Source organism: Apteryx mantelli, chromosome 2 (assembly GCF_036417845.1).
Source record: "Apteryx mantelli isolate bAptMan1 chromosome 2, bAptMan1.hap1, whole genome shotgun sequence".
In the NCBI taxonomy this organism is placed as follows: Eukaryota; Metazoa; Chordata; class Aves; order Apterygiformes; family Apterygidae; genus Apteryx; species Apteryx mantelli.
This window is the reverse complement of record NC_089979.1, coordinates 26377522-26396585: the sequence shown is the minus strand read 5'-3', so window position 1 is coordinate 26396585 and position 19064 is coordinate 26377522. Positions and strand designations below refer to the sequence as shown.

At 38.5% G+C, this 19064-nt stretch overlaps 1 protein-coding gene across 1 annotated transcript in view; it reads left to right on the top strand.

The window, feature by feature from the left end:
- The window catches only part of RGS22 (regulator of G protein signaling 22), a 59231-nt gene that overhangs the window by 9246 nt on the left and 30921 nt on the right, over positions 1-19064 (top strand). The window contains exons 4-13 of the mRNA XM_067290014.1: positions 3747-3832; positions 5556-5721; positions 6072-6243; positions 9282-9954; positions 10422-10583; positions 11487-11676; positions 13294-13433; positions 13953-14058; positions 15957-16082; positions 17654-17755. Coding sequence (XP_067146115.1) covers positions 3747-3832; positions 5556-5721; positions 6072-6243; positions 9282-9954; positions 10422-10583; positions 11487-11676; positions 13294-13433; positions 13953-14058; positions 15957-16082; positions 17654-17755 — 1923 coding nt within the window. The remainder of the gene's footprint in view (positions 1-3746; positions 3833-5555; positions 5722-6071; positions 6244-9281; positions 9955-10421; positions 10584-11486; positions 11677-13293; positions 13434-13952; positions 14059-15956; positions 16083-17653; positions 17756-19064) is intronic.

The window sequence follows — 19064 nt, the reverse complement described above, 5'->3', positions numbered from 1 at the left end:
GATACTGGCAGTAGTTATTGTTGTGTTTGGCTTGTTAGCTTGGGAAAAATGTTAATTTATGTTAGGAAAACATAATGATGGGCCAAATTATGCCCTGCAACGCACATGTGTCTACCAGACAAGTGAATGGAGTTACACATGTACATCCTGTAGCACAGTATTTTGAAGGTTCTATAGGGCAGGATTCAGTTGTGTGGTCTGAATGCTTTTTAATATTAAAAGAAAAAATATTATGACAACAGTTACTTTACTAGTGATCCCTGGAATGTGCAAATTGACTGAAACTAATGCATCTCAGTCTTTCCTTATTAATTAATTTCCTTGTGTGGCTATGAGCTCATCTGTGGTCTGGCAACACATAAGTCTCTCTTCCATTAATTCCCAAAGGGTTTACATGATTAGCATCAATTGAAATGGCCAGAAAAAATAACCTTTGGCAACAAGAAAGCTAAATTAATGAAGAGATGGGTTGGAATTTAGAAAAAAAATTATTTTTTCAGCTTTGTTCAGCCACTATCAATTTTGGTATTCTTGCCTGTTTACTCTCAGGGCTTTCTTCAGCACTGGACTACTCCTGGGAGTCTACCTTTAGACAATAGCTTTGGAAGAGAAAAACAAATTTCACTGGGATACTTTGTTTATTCCTCTTCTGCTTAATTTGCATTGGTGTGACTGATGTGAGTTCACTTCATTTCATTCAAGGCCAGTCTAAGGTCTTGCTACATTTTAAGAGGAGGCTGCTCTAAATTATGTCATAGCTGGAAAGCTAGTAGAAAATCAGGGAGTTATAACTGACTGTTGCCTTGCTCAGTATAAGCTTAATGATTTTCAGAAAAGAAAACACTGTGTTGAGAGAGGTCAAAGGGCAATGACATTTAGCAAATTGTTCGTAATGGGAGACAAACTATCTGCATATAAACTGGTAGACTAGGTACAGTACAAATGGTACAATAGGACAAGGTTCACACACATTTCTGCCATCTCAAGTGATTATTTTCTCAGAACACTTTGCTTGAGAGCACAAAAATGAAAAGGCTGTTCTTGATTTCTTATCTGTACTCAGGATTTAACTGAAGAAATGTTGTGTGCTTGTGCAAGAGTGGTTAAGATTGCTCTCTGGGATGACCTCACATCATTGCAACTGTGGACAGCCTTTCTTGATAAATTCAAAGCCACCACCTTGCCTTCATTATTTCTTACATCTGTCATGTGGATTGGAGCAAAGGGATCCTGCATTATTTTAGAATATATTTCCTTCTCTAGGGCATTTTCCAGAGATGGGAAGCATTATGGCCTTTGTAAGGAACACTACACCTCTATACACTTTCTTTTCCCTTTTGCAGGAAGGGAGATGTTTCTTCATATTTTTGCCTGTTTTATTGAACAGGTAATTGGGATGCCTCATCAACTTCAATTTGGCATCTCAAGGCTAAGCTAGAGCAAAATGGCCTACAAAACACCATGCCAAAAATCAGTACTGCAGTTACATAATGTGAAAGAAGGCAGCTTCACTCATTGTACCTCACTGTTAGTGAACAAGATGAAGAGATCACAGACCAATTGCATGAAGTAGTTCAGTTCAATCAAATGGGATTTGGTCTTTCAGGCTTGGAGTGATGTTGCCTCCTTTGCTTTGACTTTTTTTGTTTCACACTGACTGAAGAGATTGACAGTTGCTTTGAATATTACATTTCTACAGAAAATCAGCTTGAGTGGCCATCATTGGCACATTAGTGATGAAAATGAGCTGTGACCTGACAGTCTTAATATGCCTTCCAAGCTGAAGTGTGAATTTAAACATACCTACATACATGGGATGGTATTTTTCTCGGTGTTTTACTTCCCTTTCAGACCCTTACAAATTTACAAACAAGCAAAAGATCTCTGTGCCTGTGCATGCGCACTTGCAAATTATAGATATGGAAGCAAGTATCTTCTCATCAATAGTCAAAATCATCTCAGGGGGAAAATATATTAAGAAAAAAACTATGCAGGGTTGGGTAGGACCTGTCACTAGTATGGAAAGAAACTGGCTGGCATCCCACATCTTACTTCAGAGAAACCCCAGTTCAGCAAAGCACTTAGGTGTTTAACTTCACTTGATTGAAGTTAAACACATGCTTAAGCTTAAACACGTGCTAAAAGCTTTGCTGGATTGGGTCCCAGCAAGGCCTAAGGCTGACTGGGTAGGGAAGCTAACCAAGGTAACAAAACCCACCAGATTAAATTTAGCACTTCTTCTCTGGGGAAGAGGAAAGAGTGGAAGTTCTTTCCTGCTAATAGAATATATGATTTTGTGCACCAGCCATGTATAGACAGAGACATGTTATGAATCACTTAGATAAAAAACTGGGCTGTGAGTCAGTAAGTACATAAATATTAAATGCAGACTGATAGGCCAAAATAAAGAGACAATCATCTTCTGTATTTCCAAAAAGCCCATCAGTTACCAAAAGGAGGCACACACTCTGTGGTGGAAGTAATTAAGTCTCCATCTCCGCAAATTACACTGTATGAGTCACAGCCAATATAAGCTTTCCATATTTTGAAATATTTTCTTCTTTCTAAATGAAACCACCCACTTTCTAAGTAATTTAGATTTTTTAATCCCCTACAGATGACCTATGAAGCAGAAATTACCCTCGTCCCTAACGAAATATTAGATCATGGAAGGAAAATTTTAAATGTAATCTACATGAACTGATTGTTTGATACAGCAAGTAGCAAAAATATCAGTATTCCATCCTTGTCCAAACTTCACTTGTATTTGTGGAAAAGTGGAGTTACCACAGTATTTCAAACCATCAATTTTACCTTCACTAGAAGGAAAAATGTATCAAATAAATAGAACAGGTCATCTCCTTAGAATAAAAAATGCACTCTTAAAAAAAAAAAGTAGTGTGGTGTGTGTCAGACTATTTTCTAAGAGAACCAGCTGTGGTTCACTGTGGCCCATATTCAGAAATCATGCCCTCCGTGCAGGACCCTAGGCCTAGTTTTTCCGTTAGCTGGCTCTGTGTAGCTCACTGCTCAACACCTCCCTTTGCCCTCCAGATCACTCTGGAGGCACCCAGGCTGCTGCTTTGACCAGGCTCAGAGACTTAGACCAGCTGAAGGCTTCTGCTGTGGGCCTGATTCCACTCTCACTTAGGTTTCCATTAAAAGAGTTAGCGTGTGCAATGCAATTATGCAATGTTCCAGCATAAAACTGGAAAATGTGATAGCTAATTGGCTTTTTGTTTGTTTGATTTTGTTTTTAATATCCACAGTTATCCCATTCTGGGAGCATAAGCTAAGTTAAGGCTTCCTTGCTCCTCAAGCTACTGAGGAAAAATATAATAGTGCTTATTTATAAAACGTGATATAGTCAGAAAAATTAACATTTTCCTATTGCAGAAAATTTATGAGCATCTGGCATTCAATTTGCATTTAGAATTGTACAGTAAAGACATGATTCTTGCACGTGTTAGTTTTGAACAAAAATCACCCATGATTTGTTAACATAGTTATACACACATAGGTGAAATCAGATTCAGACCTTCTCAGCTGTTATAGGAAAGTAAATTAACCCAATTGTCCCAGCACGGCTGGAGCTAAACTAGATAACAAAGGTAATATTCATTGTTTATTTGTTTTTCTGAGACAGTGCTTCTATAGGAGAGGGATGGAGAGAATCAGTTACATGAAATACAGAAAATATAAGAAAATCAAGAATTATGCAAATCTTTGGCATTCCTTTTTAACAGCGTCTTCATCGAGAACAAGCAATTCAGTGGATTAAGAAAGAAAGACTTCCAGCATTTCTAGAAAGTGACTGTTACTTTGAATACAGGTATTGCAATCTTTTATGCTGTCTCTCAGTTTTAAACTTTTCAGTTTATCTCCTCTGCCTAATTCATCCTGCCAGTGACCTTAAGATATTTTCTCATGCCTCTTGTCCTGTTTAATTTTAGCATTTTAGTGACCTGGATAAATTAAAATCAGTGACTTTTTTCACTTTTCATTCTGTAATTTTCCTTGACCATGAATTACATACTATATTACAGCACTACAGAGTAAAAGTTGTGTTTTATCTATTTCTGAATCTCTGTTCCACAGAGGTACCATGGTGCTTGTGTCTCCCTAATCAATATGTAGACCATATAAGTGAAAGATATAAATCTATGACATCTAGAAGAGACAGTCAGTCTTTTTTATTCTAATTATTGTTTTGTATATTTAGGCCTACTGTCAGACTTCCTTTTGCAAGGTTCTCTGCCGAATGCCATGGCATAGTTGCATGATTTTCATTTTCACTGCAAGATGTTCGGGAGGTTTAGTCTGCTTTTTGGAAGGATTTGCCTCTACATCCCTTAAGGCTGTGTCTAGATACTGAAAATTGTAGTGTATCTTAGGAGTCCTAAAGTGCAAATAAGCCAGCAGTATGGTTCACAAAACTCAATGACAGACTAGCTATTGGGGCACTGAGTGCTGCATGAAAGATTTCAAAACATTTTTAAAGTTCAATATCCTGAATACTGCACTTAAGTTCAAGGAGAAAACTGTGCAAAGAAGAAGAAAACCATGAGAGAGTGCTCCATTTTCCCTTTTGTATCATCTGCTTTATGATACAGGTATCTGAGCCTCATGAAACGCTAACAAATTTGATCTGCTATAGCAAACTATTTTCTTAAACAAGAAAGAGTTACATAAAACTAACTTCAAGCTTGTGCTTAATTTCCATTGACATCAGTGTTTTAAGTTGCTTTCCTGGATGAGGATCAAGATAAGCTGAGATGATGAAAAGGGAACTTGTGTTTAAAGAACAGATAAAGCTATCCCAACCCTACAATGAAATCCCATTGCTCTCAAACAGTGGGGCTACAGCATAAGCTTCTTTTTCCCTTCACCTGTGCCTTGGTTATATACTACTCTCTACTTAACCTAGTTAATTCTGCCACCGTTCTTGAGCTCAGAGCATCCTCATTATTGCCATGTGGTTCTAACTATGCCTGATCTGGACTTTGCAAGGTTCACAGTAACACTTACAAGGTAGCACTGGAGTGAAGTTCTCATACAGCAGAACAGGATAGTGCCAGGTGTTTTGTTATCAGCAATCAGATTTTAAAAGTTCAATTAGTATGATCACTGCTATGGCACTGTTGCTGGAATATTGCTTGTATCAGGAGCAGGAAATGCAGTGTCTGGTACTGATACGGGGCTCTGCAAACTGGAAAATGGTTCCATTTTAGCAATCAAAATGTTCAAGGGTTTCTTGGCAGGGTTTGGAACTGCATGGATATATGCAAGATCATCCTGACAGAAACCAGTTTTGCTGGTAAAGCTTTATAATGCAAAGCAGGTCACCATCTGTAAACTTGGTGGACTGTGGAATGGCAGTGCTGGTGTTTACATATGTGACAGCAGGCGAGGGGTGAAATAATAAAGTTCCCTGCAGCAATTTATTTTTAGGGTGATTGTGTTTTTTATTGTCTATTTTAGGGATAAATCAATCAACTGCTTCTCTGACTAAAAGCTAAAATTAGCTACTTTCTTGTCTCAACATTTAATTTCAGACTAGCTAAATTGATATCACAGGTGGAATGGAGCAAGACTGGCATTAATTTCATTATAGACAGAAATTACTATCCCTGGATAATGAAGACAGACCCAAGTCCTCCTTTCCCTGAGGAGGATGCCACTTCGTCCACTATGAAGAAGTTCTATGTGTCACTTGGCAAGGTAAAATAAACATGTTTAGTGGGTATAACATTGAGCTAGATTGACGCATCGAATTAAATTATCATAACTGTCCTCACAACCTAATTGAACAACTGATTCTCTGAATATCCCTTCTTCTCAAAGCTCTCTGTACTACAGAAGAAGGTCATACTACAGCTTAAAAAGAAGGCACTGCTGTGTTACAAGTATGCTCAGCTACTGTCACGCAGCTCCTTTCACTGGGAACTATCATTGTAGAAATCTGTACAAACTGAGGATATAAAATGACTTCACCCAGTAAGACCTCTGGACTCAGAAACATTACAATAAATAGAGAAAATTAAATTATTCGATGACATTTCTTTTCATAGGCTATGCTTTCTCAGACAGAGGATTGGTTTACACTAGCAAAACAAAGTGAATCCATGAAAAATGCAGATTCGTTTACTCATCCTTTAGCTTCTCATCAAATTCAAGATGTTCAGTGTTTGCCTGGGCAGCATGAAAGAGATGATTTATTAAGTGAAAAATCTGGGCTTCTAGGTAAGTAATAGAGCATCAGCATAGTATTTATAGCACAAGTCTGGCCAGGTGGAAATAAAAGGCTTTCTAAGGAATTGCTGCTACATCTACTTACTACTTTTCTGAGTATCCCATAGCACTTCAGGACTCTGATGGGGAAAAAGATGGATTTGTTTCTTTCCGTAGCCACAATGTTAAATTAAACTTTGAACTCATAGCCAATAATTTTGTGACAGAAGCAGCCTGTTTTCGTATGGATTTGCATCTTATAGATGGTTTGCAAGTTTCAGTTCAAGTTTTTTCTCATTTGAGGTGCTTGTAAAGACTTTCTTGTTTGCATTTTTTGAGTATTTGATAATGTATGATTTGCACTGCAGCTATCTTAGGGTATCCATACTAAGCACTTAAAGGATCTGTCTGGCTCCCCTTGTTGTTTGTGACGCTCCTGTCTATCTGCCAACTGCAATTTAAATTGTTCAGCAGGTTCAAAATTACTGGAGGAGAACATATACATGCTTATATAGATGTACAAGATTGCATAGCCTAGCTTCTATTCTGTAGGCAGTAGCAAGATGAACAGAGAAGTCTCAACATGTGGGATGATGCTAGGAGCTGTATCTCTCCCCTTTCTCAGAGAAAGAAGCAGCCATTCCATTTTGAAAATTACATTGCTGGGACCTTGGAGTCCACAGGCTGAGTTGGAAACTGGAAGACGTGGCAACTCTTTTTGTTGCTCAAAAAAGCCTATCTTTTTCCCCAAACCCATCAAGATTACCTCTGGAAATACATTACTGATTCATGCATTAGTAAAGCTATTCTAGTTGCACTTGTTTTGTGACTCGTGAGTTTACTGTTAATTTTTGCAGTGCTTTGAGCAGAGAGGCCACAACTGGACAGTTATTGCAGAGCACCTTACTGCAGAGCAGCTCTGAATGCCATGAGTTGGGCATAGGCCTACGGAAAGCCTATTTGTCCTTTTCTTCCACTGTCCAGTAATCAAGTGTTTTGCCTCAATGAATGTTTTATATCCTCTCATTGCAAATTTTGTTTTATAACATAGACCTTTATTTTACATGTGCTTACTGCTCTTATTTATGGTATTTCAAGGGAAATCTAGCATTCTTTCAGTTAGAAAACTATTTTTAGGCACAGTGTTCACCTGACGTAGAGGTCAGGAAATGGAAGCAATAAAGGGCATCAACTAAGTTTCTCAGAGCCAGCCTGCAATTAGAAAGAGTTCAGTAGTTGAAGGGGAAGGTATTTGCTTGGATGATCCAGTGTGAATTCCTTGCTCTCTCCTGCAGTTGTATCAGGGTTATAAATTAATGTCTCTTGAGCAAAACTGTTAGCCACTTGGATGGTGATTGCACTAGAGCTGTGTATCTCTCTCCCTAATTCTCTTAGGTTCTGTGAAATCATTCTTCATGTTTCAGTTTCACAGAACGGTGTTGAGAAGCTATAATTTTTCTTTATCAAGGGATAATATTTGAAATAGTTTAAAAATAAGAAAGGATATTTTAAATTATATTGATTTTATATTAATCTATGTCAACATATTGTGCCATATGTGCTTCCACATGAAATTATGTAAGTGCAGAGCAGGGAATTTCTGTGCTGTGTTTCTATTTCAAGGTTCTGCCTATGACAGTGGCCAATGCTAGTTAGATATTGGTTTCTTCAGTGAGAGAAGCAAGGAACGACTAGTTGCCATTTATTGATTAGCTTACCATAAGGAATAACATAGGTTAATAACATTACAAATATGACTTTATTGGATCTGAGAACTTTAGCCCTTTTCTAGGACAGTCTGATGCACTCTCTGCATGTGCATCAGGTGGTTGTAGCATCCTCCTCACTCATAATGCAACTGAATCAGACCATGTGTTTATCTTAGGGATACAACAGAGTATGAAAGCATAAATATAAAGAAAATTCAGTTTATCCTGTAGTTTAAGCACTGAATTGATGTGAAGATATTGTAGAGCCACAATAGAATTATGGCTTTGTTTTCTCTTGCTTTCACTTAGATTCTGTTGCTGGTCAAAACACCCATAGTCCTTCTGCTCAGTTTTACAGGGCTGACCTGGACAGTGATAGCAGCACTAATCTAGGTAAGCTGTATGTACAAGGTCAAGGTCTTTTCTGCTAACACACACCAGAAGAACTTTATTTGCCAAAAGTTTGGCAGATGTAGAAAACATAGCTGAGGCAGTTAAAGTGGTAGGTTTCTTGTGCAGCAGAGTGGGATAGCAGGGCATGGTTAATAGCATCAAGTGCAGCTGCACTGAGCTGTGAGTCATAGAGAGAGGGTGGCTAAGGAGATGAAGAGGAGTGGGATAAAAGGAACAAAGTAGGAAAGCTGAGGGGAAAAAAAAGAGGGGCTGGTCACTGTTCTGAACTTGTTAGAAATGAAACATCTCTAAATGGAAAGGAACTATTTCTAGGTAACAGATGGGACTACAGGATTATTAAATGTGTCCGGAGTCCTTAACATAATATTTTGCTTTGTAGTCTTTCTATGTATGTCAAGATTTTATCCAACTGAGAGAGGCCTGTTTGATGTTCTAGTCTCCTCTGCAATAATCTGAGCTTTTATTTTCAACATAAATAGACAAAAAGCTATCACTTACTAGCTTCCCCATGCCTAAACAAAAAAACAATCCTGCTACAGACTATGACTTTGATCAAGCTATGCAAAAATGCTCAGGGAAGAAACCAGGCCTTACAGGACGACAAGGTAGTTTAACAAATGCTGTGGAGCTGGGATGCTCAGCTGAGTAAACATGGCAGTTTGCTAAAGAGGGAGTTGTTCCTGAACTCTGCTGCTCTGCTGGAATTCAATGGGGAATGAGTTTCCGAGTCCTGGGGCTGGGGTTACAGCTGGACAGCTACAGCAGAAGCACCTCTGCTCTTCCTGGTACTGCAGCATGACATGGTCTGATTGTTCTGCAGCAGCATGATATAAATACGTTGCATTTTTTTAACTTGAAAACTTTGATATGCAAGAGGACAGTTCTGAATCAAAAGGGTGTTCAATGATCTTTTCTGATTTAATGCAGAAGCAGGTTCCTTGTCTAAGGAATCTCACCAGCGGAGGTGCATTTCCCCTTCAAGGACAGCATCAGCAAAAGCCAGGAAGAGATCCAGAAAGGCTGAGGAGGATTCTTCTGTGGCCATTGCTGAACATCCTTCCCACACTCAGTTAAGGGTTTATCTAGACCAGAAATGGGAGAGTGCAGGAAAAGGAGAAAATGGGCAGGAAAGTGGAACTTTTCAAACCCTGGAAGAATTCATATCAGCTTATGTTCAATTTATACTGAAGGAAGCCATTTCAAACTTGACTGGCCAGCCAGCTGCCGAGAGTGAGAGTGATGTGGATTTCAATAAATGGCCTAAGGTGTTTATACACGAGTTAGCAAATAATGAAGTTTCTCTTGGTACTACAGAACCACTCTTTTCTCAAAGTTTTTCTTCATTTACTGTCTTGGACTCCAAGGGTGATGTACCAGAACATGATACTGAAGAAGTGAGCTTACGATTGAGTTCTGAAAGTGAAGGGGCAGATAGCAGGGCTGCCTGGTGCATTAGTCACAGAACTTATGACATTGGCAACAGACGTGAGTTTGAAAGATTCAAGAAATTCATTAAAGGAACACTTGGGGAGAGGTACTGGTGGCTCTGGATGGATATTGAACGACTAAAGGTTCTTAAGGACACTAGAAGGCAGCAAAGGTATTTCCCATTATTTAACACTTATTCCCATTATTTTAATACTTGTAACCTGGCTAGATTAATGCAGGTTTTGAGATTGTAGAATAAATAATGGCAATGAGTGAATAGAAGGGACATAGTTAAAGTAGTTATGGGTCTCCTGACAAGGTAAGTTAGAAAGTGATCTAGAAATCAGAACAGCAATAGAAACAAAAAAGAATAAAAGAACTTAAGGTCATAATTAGGGCATTCAAAATGACAAACTGCTTTAATGAACGGCTCTACTAAATTTAGATTGTCTATCCTAAGGTACTTAAGTATTTTATCTTACACAAGAGCTGGCTCTAATTTGTACAAAAAATATTTTGGCTTCTGCCATTTACAATAAAAAAAATGTTGCATGACAGAGGTTTAATCAGTAGGATGAACTGTGCTTATTTCTGTATAGCATCTGATATAGGCTTATGTGACTATTTTGTTGACTCAAGGCATCTTGATAAGATGAAAAAACTCTATCTGCTGAGCGGTGGAGATTATTGCCTCAGTTCGGAAGTCTTGCTCAGACTTGATCTACTACGTGGAGATCAGTGGAATATAAGGCATTTAAGACAGATTCAACCTGAAGTAGTGAAACCTTTGCTTCTCTACTGGTATGAATAAATGAAGATTAAATAAGATTCTATTCCTTAACACATTTCCCTTTCCTTTGATAAGCCCATTAGAAAGGTTTATTTCATCTCATTTATCCCACTGCAATTACAGGAAGCAATGTCAGCATAAATGCTAACAGATGTTGCCTCTGCATTTCTAGTTGAGACTAACCTACACTGCAACCTGCTGAGAAGCCAGATAAATCTGCCTTGCTGAGCTCCTTGCTATGCTACTACCAGTAGCAGCTGAGTAGCATACTGTTGCCTTGGATATCATTCTACTAAACGTCAGGCTGCAGTGTGGACATATCCCTCCAGGCAGAGAAGGTTAATTCAGTCCTAACTTATCCCCCATACAGCCCTTCTCAAGTTACTGAAGATGCTCTGAGTATATGTCTATGTGGAGTTTGACCTTGAGACTTTACTGTTCAGTGTTATACAAAATCCTTTTTACCTATTAAGCAAGGATACAAATTCTAACCTATTTCCAAAACATAAGCTAAATTTGTGGAGATCTTCTCCCCTCCCTGAGGGGTATCAACAAATTGCAGTCATGAACAAACACCTGCAACTGTGACCTTTGCTGTGGAGTCTCATGAGAATTGTGGTTTATGTCCTATGTTCCTTTTCTATTCTTGCGATAGGAAGGAGGTGGCATGTTCTACTGCACGCTCATATACAAGGCAACTATGTTACAATGCAGTATTTGCAACCTAAGATTTTTTAGGTGTAGCTTGTTTTTAGATTTGGAAGAGTGCAATGTCTTAATATATCTTTTACACCACCTCATTTTTAATTCTAGGTTCTTACAGCACCGTATCTTGATATAGTAAACATCATGATGAAAAAAATGCCAAGCTCAGTTTTGGGGAAATTCTATTTATTAGCATTTTTTTTCTCTAGGGGTCCCAGATTTTGTGTCACTCATTCAACAGCAATACAAACTGCCTGCACAAAACTGAAGCTTTGGCACACACAGCAGGAGAGACCAAGGGTGGACATCGATCCTTTTCCACAAATGGTATCATTGTTGCCGTTGAGACCTAAGTCTTGCCTGCCCAGGATAACACATTTCCCTCCTCATGTAAGTAGGGTCAGGTCACAACACTGAAAAACAAAGCATGGTCCCATCAAAAATTATGGTAAAACTCCTTGAATTCAGTGGGACAAGGTTGATTGTTATCAAGTCATGATTTAGTAAGAGAGACTTGTTTCTTGCAGATGATCATGTATAAAAAGGCAGCAAAATTTTACTATATTTTATGCAACAGCTCACTATAAACTGAGCCAAATTATATTCTCGTTTACATGCTCGGTATTTCATAAGTCCTTTAGATAGATATTTTAGGTAAACATGCTCAGAACTACATTAAAGATGTAGCACGGCAGATTCTGCCCTTCAATCAGCCTTGTCTTAGTCCAGAGTAATTCTTACAACTTCACTGCACTTCCCCTAAATCTCCCCTTATGTTTGTAAAAAGGACAGAGTTCTGCTCAGTTTCTATCACTACAGTAATTCAACCGGCTATATGTGATACTTGTTTTCTAGAGAGGGCCCGCATGTAGTTTGTAGGTGGCCAGTTCAGTTGTGACTCTGTTCTTCCTTGGAAGCCTGAATTTGAGAGTTGGCTGCAATGAAAGCTGCAGGTTTTCAGCAACATTGTTAAGCCTCAGGACAGAAGGTACTTGGAGAATGTGAATCCAGACTGTGGTTCCAGTGTCAGGAACTGGAGGGTCTGTGCCACAGGTCTGTTCAAACACATCTCTAATGTTTTGAATTGGATAGTTTTAGACTACAATTTTAATATATGTTTTAAAAAAGCTAATTAATGGAGATAATGGAGAGAAAACAGTGGGATAGATTTCCTGCTCAGAAGAAGCTGGGCCCAGGAGCCAGGTTCCTGCTGAGCTCAGCAGGAGTGGCAGCCAGAAGAAGCTACCTCTAACAGAGGCCAGTCCTGGCCCTACAAGGTGTGCTATGACCCAGTACTAGCTGCAGGTCAGGGAGACAGGATCCTGACTCTGCAGGGTTTTCAGGTTCTGCTGAGTTCAGCACTTGAAGGAAACTATGTTCTGGTACCCACGACTCTCACAGAATCAGCTGATCACCTGTTTCTGGCTGCTTTTTTGCTGCGAGAAAACTGGACTTCTGAACCTGAGCTGAGAATCTCAGCTCTACTGTGCTTGCAAGAGCTTTTAAAGCGCAGCAACTCAGGCTGAGTTTCTAAAGGCACTCTGGGTCCAATTGGCATCTCCAAAAAGTAGTAGCATGATTTTGTTCAAAATAAGTTAGGGATGATGTGGCAGAATGCTCCCTTTCCCTCTTACTCTGAGCAGTGACTGTATCTGTTTTACAGCCCCAGTTTATAGTGAGCTGCTTAAGGTGTTCTTAGTAAAGATTCACAAAACATTGCTCACATTTTCTTCACCTGACATCCTCTGTAATTCTGTACAAAGTGCACATAAAATATTTATACCTGTTTGAAATGTAATTTTTAAGCTATAGTGGTTATTAAGTTGTGCTGAACAACCATAGAAGATATTCAGAGAAGCTTTTTGAAATTTGCAATTTTACATATTGTTATTAAGAAGGAAAACAAATGGTCCTGAAAACCCTTTAATTATTTAGAGTAGTTAGTGAGAACATGTTAAAAGACACAAAGGTGGAAAAAAAATCTGAGTTGCCCTATTCTTCTGCTATGTCTTTTAGAAAAGTAGAGCTAGCTCACCAACAACTTTATTAAAACTAGCTACACCAGATTTCTCTTTGAAGAGATCATCAAGGTTATCAGCTACCCTGTCACCAAGTCAGAGCCCCCGAAGGAATGACGATTCTAGCAGTAGAAAGTGGTAGGTACAAAAGTTGCTTGTGCCTCTTTCTGTACCTCAAATATTTATGAAATGCTTTTGGATCCTACTGTTTTCATGAATGTGTTTCTTTAATACAATAACTTGCTTGCTGAAGAATAGTTATGATATAGGCTGTTTGCACGGGAAATTTCTTCCTGGCAGATTAGTTTGTCATTTGTTTATGTCACAACACAAAAGGATTTATTTCTCCAAATACAAGTGTTTTACCCTCTCTGGTATAATCATTGATAATCTCTACAAACATTTGTATTCTTTTAACCTTTTTCAAGCACTTGCCCTCAAAGATATGCTGTGTCAATGAGTTCCACATGGTCACATCAAAAAGCATTCCTCTAATTAGTTTTACATTTATTTTAAATTTGAGCTTCATTTATTTTTTCCTCTACTATTCACTATGTCGTTCTATCTGTCTCACACCCCTTCTTAGTTTTTATTTTATTAACAGTCCTCGTCTTTCATTAAGTAGGTATTGAACATCTTCTTTCTTTGCGGATCTAGGCCAAAATCAGTAAACAGTGGCATGATTCATTGTTTAGCTTTGGATGACACTGAAGACTCGAAATACCAGGGGGGTAGAAAATACACCTATGCTGAGTTGCTCCAAGTAAGTAGCACTTGAAGATTTTAGTTGTCTTGAATCATGGATTAAGACATTTTATTCTGTAGTATTAAAGGGAATGTATTGAAGTCAATGATTTGGGAAAATCGGTTTGATTATTTGAATGTCATTGCCTTGTGCAGAGGTATAATTAAAATGTCAGAAATTTCTGTGTGGTATCTGTCACCTATTTGATAGGAAATCATTGCATGTACAGAGGTTTGTTTTCACTAGAAAGTGTTGATCTTTTCCATGGTAACCATGTGCTCAGTGGTCTATTATGGAAAGTCACTGGATGAATGCTTCACTGGAATCATTGCCTAGGAAAGTATACTAGGCTTACAGTGTAACTAAGAACTGAATCTGGCCTAAAAAGTCATTAAAAGAGCAAAATTCATAAGAGGAAAGTGTTTCAGTTGTAAAATTCCTCTTTATTGCTTGCATACTTTATTCTTTGGTTTGTTGAATTATTGCCTGCTAAGCAAGCCCTCGATCCAGCAAACCTCAGGAGGGACAGGCTGCACAGAAGAGCCTTTTCTTAATAACTATTAAAAGGCTGACAAATAGAGCGTGTGAGATGTCAAGATCTGGGAATTTAAAATATATTGAAAACTTTTCATGTCTGTGGAATGTTCCTGAAATGGCCTGCTGTTTCAGAGATACTGATACCTGTGCCCTCACAGCTCAAAAAGCATACTATGAAATTTGGGCCTGCCTCTGCATACATGGAGTTTGTTGATCTGTTGAGCACATCATTGTTTTTCACAGCAAAATCATACTTTGTTTATTACTTCACTGAAATAATTTTCTTTTTTTTTTTGTTAATTTTAAGAGAAGAAAAGGCTATTATTGTAATTAGGGTACATTTATAGTTGGAAACTTAGATTAAAGAAATGTTCACAACATGAATTATTAGCTTTTATATGTCTTTATCATGTCTGGCTGATAGGAGGAAAATACTATTCACTTACACCTATAGAGCTGGACAGGAACCTACAACCAGGACCCTACAGTTTGCTATCCCGAATATGACGGAAAGGGGAGTGTAGGTTTCCATAGTTTAATGTCATACAGGGAAGTGGGGTCCTCTTACTCTGTATCAGAGGCCTGGCTTCCTCCTGCCCTTCTCCTTCACTCTCACAGTTTGGAAAGAAGCTGGTTGTCAGCCACCAAGCTCACCTGCTCTCACTTCTGCCGTCAGTGACAGTGGGCCAGCTAAAGCTTCTCTCTTGGGATCACCAGAAGATAATTTATTTGTTTGTAAACTCCTCTGGCTTCTCTGTGAATGTTGGCAAAATGGATGTATTCTTCCTCAAATGCTTCTAGTAGAGGGCACAGGACAGTAGAGGGCACAGATTTCCTGTCCCCTAACATGTTCATGATTTTGGTGCTGACGTCAGTGGTGTAACTCCAAGAGACATATCTTTTGCTCCAGGATAGCTAATTGTTCTGAGGCTTGATCAAAAAGTCACCTGTAAACTTCTGTTAGTTTAAAACACAGCAGCCTGAACTAAGGCAACTTTTGACAATAGGTTACAATGCTAAGGAATACAGCCTACTGTCATCGGGATTCCCCGGGTTCAGAGTTAAAGAGATAATGATGGAATTAAGACCAGGATTGTTTTCCTGTTTCAAGTATTGAGGAACCACCTAAGGGATACTGTAGTCATTTTGCTATTCTATATGCCTTTAGTCATCAGATTTATTCCACTGAAGAATATTTAGTGGGAAAATGGTATGGAGCGTTATGATCAACTGCATATGTAGTAGAAAATGGAGCCTGGTTTCCTGGGATGAAGATACTAATTGAACACACTGCATGGCCCTCCATTGCAATGTACTGACATTTGAAAATAATGAAAGCCTGTTATTCCTTGTTGTATAATTATATTTTATTTCTCCAGGGGAAAAGTGCTGCTGGCAGTGCTGTCCTAGGGGGATCAAGAATGGAAAGCATGCTGCAGTCTCTCTATTTGGAGAACAGAGCAGGCCACTACTTCACACACTTCTGCGAGAAGTCAGGGAATAAGGTATGAACATTTTCCTGCCCTGTGATAATTTAGTCCACAATTGACTGAATGCCAAGTTATAGAGGGCAGCCAGACTGAAAAAATAATTGGAGAAAGGAAGATTGATGACTGGATGAATTATTACTTGTGAGACTACAATCCCTCAACAACAATAAACTGTTCATGTGTATATTGAAACTAATGACAGGTCTTAACCAAACTGTCAGATCCTAACTGTCTCAAACCAATTGGAAATCTGATTGTACCATCAGGGATAAAAAAAGACTAATCATTCTTAGAAACTAGCCTTTAACTTGGCAGAAAAAATGAGGTCTTAACCCACAAAACATTTTTTAAAAAGATGGAAAATCTGCTATGCTATTACTCATGATAATCTACCTCCTTTTTACTTGCGGGGTTAGTGATGTCCAAAATCTCCAATGTTTTAAAAACGTTCTTCTGCTTCCACGAAGCTTCTTGGATTTCTGAGAAACATAACACTATTTCTTCTCTGCAGTCAGCAGAGTCATCCTTCATTGCTGGGTGTAAACCGAGGATTGGTTGGAACAAGTTATCAATCTGAGTCAGTGTTTAGCGGCTTTGCAGAAACATTGAGTCTTCAGGGGAGATTTCAATACAATAAAGATGGACATCTGTTCCACTGCTGGCACAACCCAGAATCCAGCAGCAGTAGCTAGAAATGCCTTTGGCTACCAGAAGGCAAGAGCCAATATTTCCAAAGCTGAATACCTTAAGCTAAAAATATTGAATGTGTATTAGATAGAAATCTAAATAAAAATAACTTATTTTTCATGGGAGATAAGCACCCACATGTCCTCTAGTATTTGCAAGTGCCAAACTCCTTTGAAAATTAGTTTCTTAAAGTGTTGTCTACACCTGTGGAAACTATTTCATTCATATGCTATGTCTGGCAGGCTGCAGTTTGTGGCACAAAGTTCCTCATGCTTATCTTTTTGGAACGCCCTCTTCTATTGTCCAGTAATGGGGTTTTCAGCATATTTATAAGATCCAAACCCCGTAAGTACATGATTAAAACAAGGGGCTTGGGGAAAGATCTAGGCCTCTTCTTCTCAAAGATCTTTTGATGTTTATTTGAAATTATGAAATGGGGCCAAGATTTTGTGCCTCAGAAATGCATGTAATAAAAATGTAATGATAGTCACAGTAACATATGTCAAGTACACAGTATTTAATTGTTTTGGTTATTGCTGTTCCACCAAGGCACAAATTCTGCATGTCCATTATCAGCATTTCTTCCTAAGTGCTGGCTTTATGCCACTGAAATGTGGTTACTCTTCAAATGTTAACAACAATGTTAACAATTTTAATGGCAAATTATGCTCAAAGGATACAATAAAAGATAGAGTATCACAGTGACGATGCCATTAAATATGTTGTCCTTCTGCCAGTATGCAACAGAAGATTAAATCCATCTAAAATTGAGCTTGATTTATGATGACCCCAAGGAGCTAAATAATTATTTGCATTGGTAACTCAACCTTTTATAAAGTCCTGATATTTGGGTAGCAGTAACTTATTTATTTATTTATTTATTTATTATTTATTTGTAGCTGTGGGAGAACAGTGTGTACTTTTGGTTTGACCTACAGGCTTATCATCAGCTTTTCTACCAAGAAACTCTTCATCCTTTTAAAATATGCAAGCAAGCTCAAGTAAGTTGTAAATAATGTGTTTTCCCTTCACAAATACATTTGTTCAGTGTAAGACTGAAAAGAAGACAGGAGGTGGAAAGGCTTCCAAATCTTGACAACCAACACCGAAGTAAATCTGGGTTGTGGACAATAAAAGAAGCTCTTTGGATTGTTACCATGGAATTTCTTGATTTAAATGTTAAACATGCATAGTTTGATTCCTAGGCTCTGTTGTCTGTTCCCAGTTTTATCTGTTATGTTCAGTTTACCTAGTCTCCCCTTTGCTACTCTGTGTTGAATTTGGAAACTGTCTGTTTAGCGTTAACATTAGTGATAGCATTTTTTATAAATCAGCTAATAGTACCGTACCTTTCTTTCCATCTCCTGTGTGGGTTAGAATTGCAAGTATTGCAGGCAGACCTCAGGTAGTGACCTTAGCCATGAAAATGGATCTTCCAGTTGTCAGTCCTGTTTTTCCTTTTCTGAATGTCAGGGTGTCATTATTCTCCTTACGCAATTTCTCCCCCCTACTTGATCTTTAGACCCTCATTTACTGTCAAGTGGAACTGATATTGCCTATAAATAAGTGCTCTTAACTGAGTATATGCACTTTAAATTTTGGTGCAGAATAAGAATAAACTGATTTACCACAGGCCATGAGTGCTGATAACTGTCGCTGACTGCAGACTAGTAGGATACTGCCAGGAGGAGGCTGCACAGTATGATATCATTAGAAGCATTCCAAGCAACTTTTAAAATCATTTTGTGAAACTTTGGTCTGTTTTTCCTCTCTAAACCTTCTGTAGGAGTATATTCTATCTGCATATTTGAATATATGTTGTAATAGAGCAAAGCTATTTCACGTGTCCTTGGAACAAATGTCTGTAAAGTGGTGCAGAATAGTCTTTTTGTAGGGCTGAGGTTATTCAACGTCTGGACTTCCTTGAATTTGTCGTCTTTTTCTGCTTGAAAGTTTTACTAGGGCAAATGACAAAATTTTGCATATTTGTCCAGAATTCCCACCTGACTCACTGTGCGTTGTATGGAAGCTCTAAACAGAGATTGAGGCAGAGATTCCTTCCTCTTTCCCTTCACACACTGGCTAACTTGAACTGCTGTCTTATTTATTTTTTCTCCCTCTAGCTCCACTTATGGCCTGAGGCTAAGGGCATAAGGCTTTTAAGGTTGTCCTCATTGTTCATCCCTAAAACTGCCTGTGCCTCCAGTATCTGCCCAGCATAAGTGTAAGGCCTATGTATGGCAAGGGGACCCAGTTCACATCAGGCATGTAATCTCACTGCCTCCCCTGCACTCCTCCAGCTCTGTCACA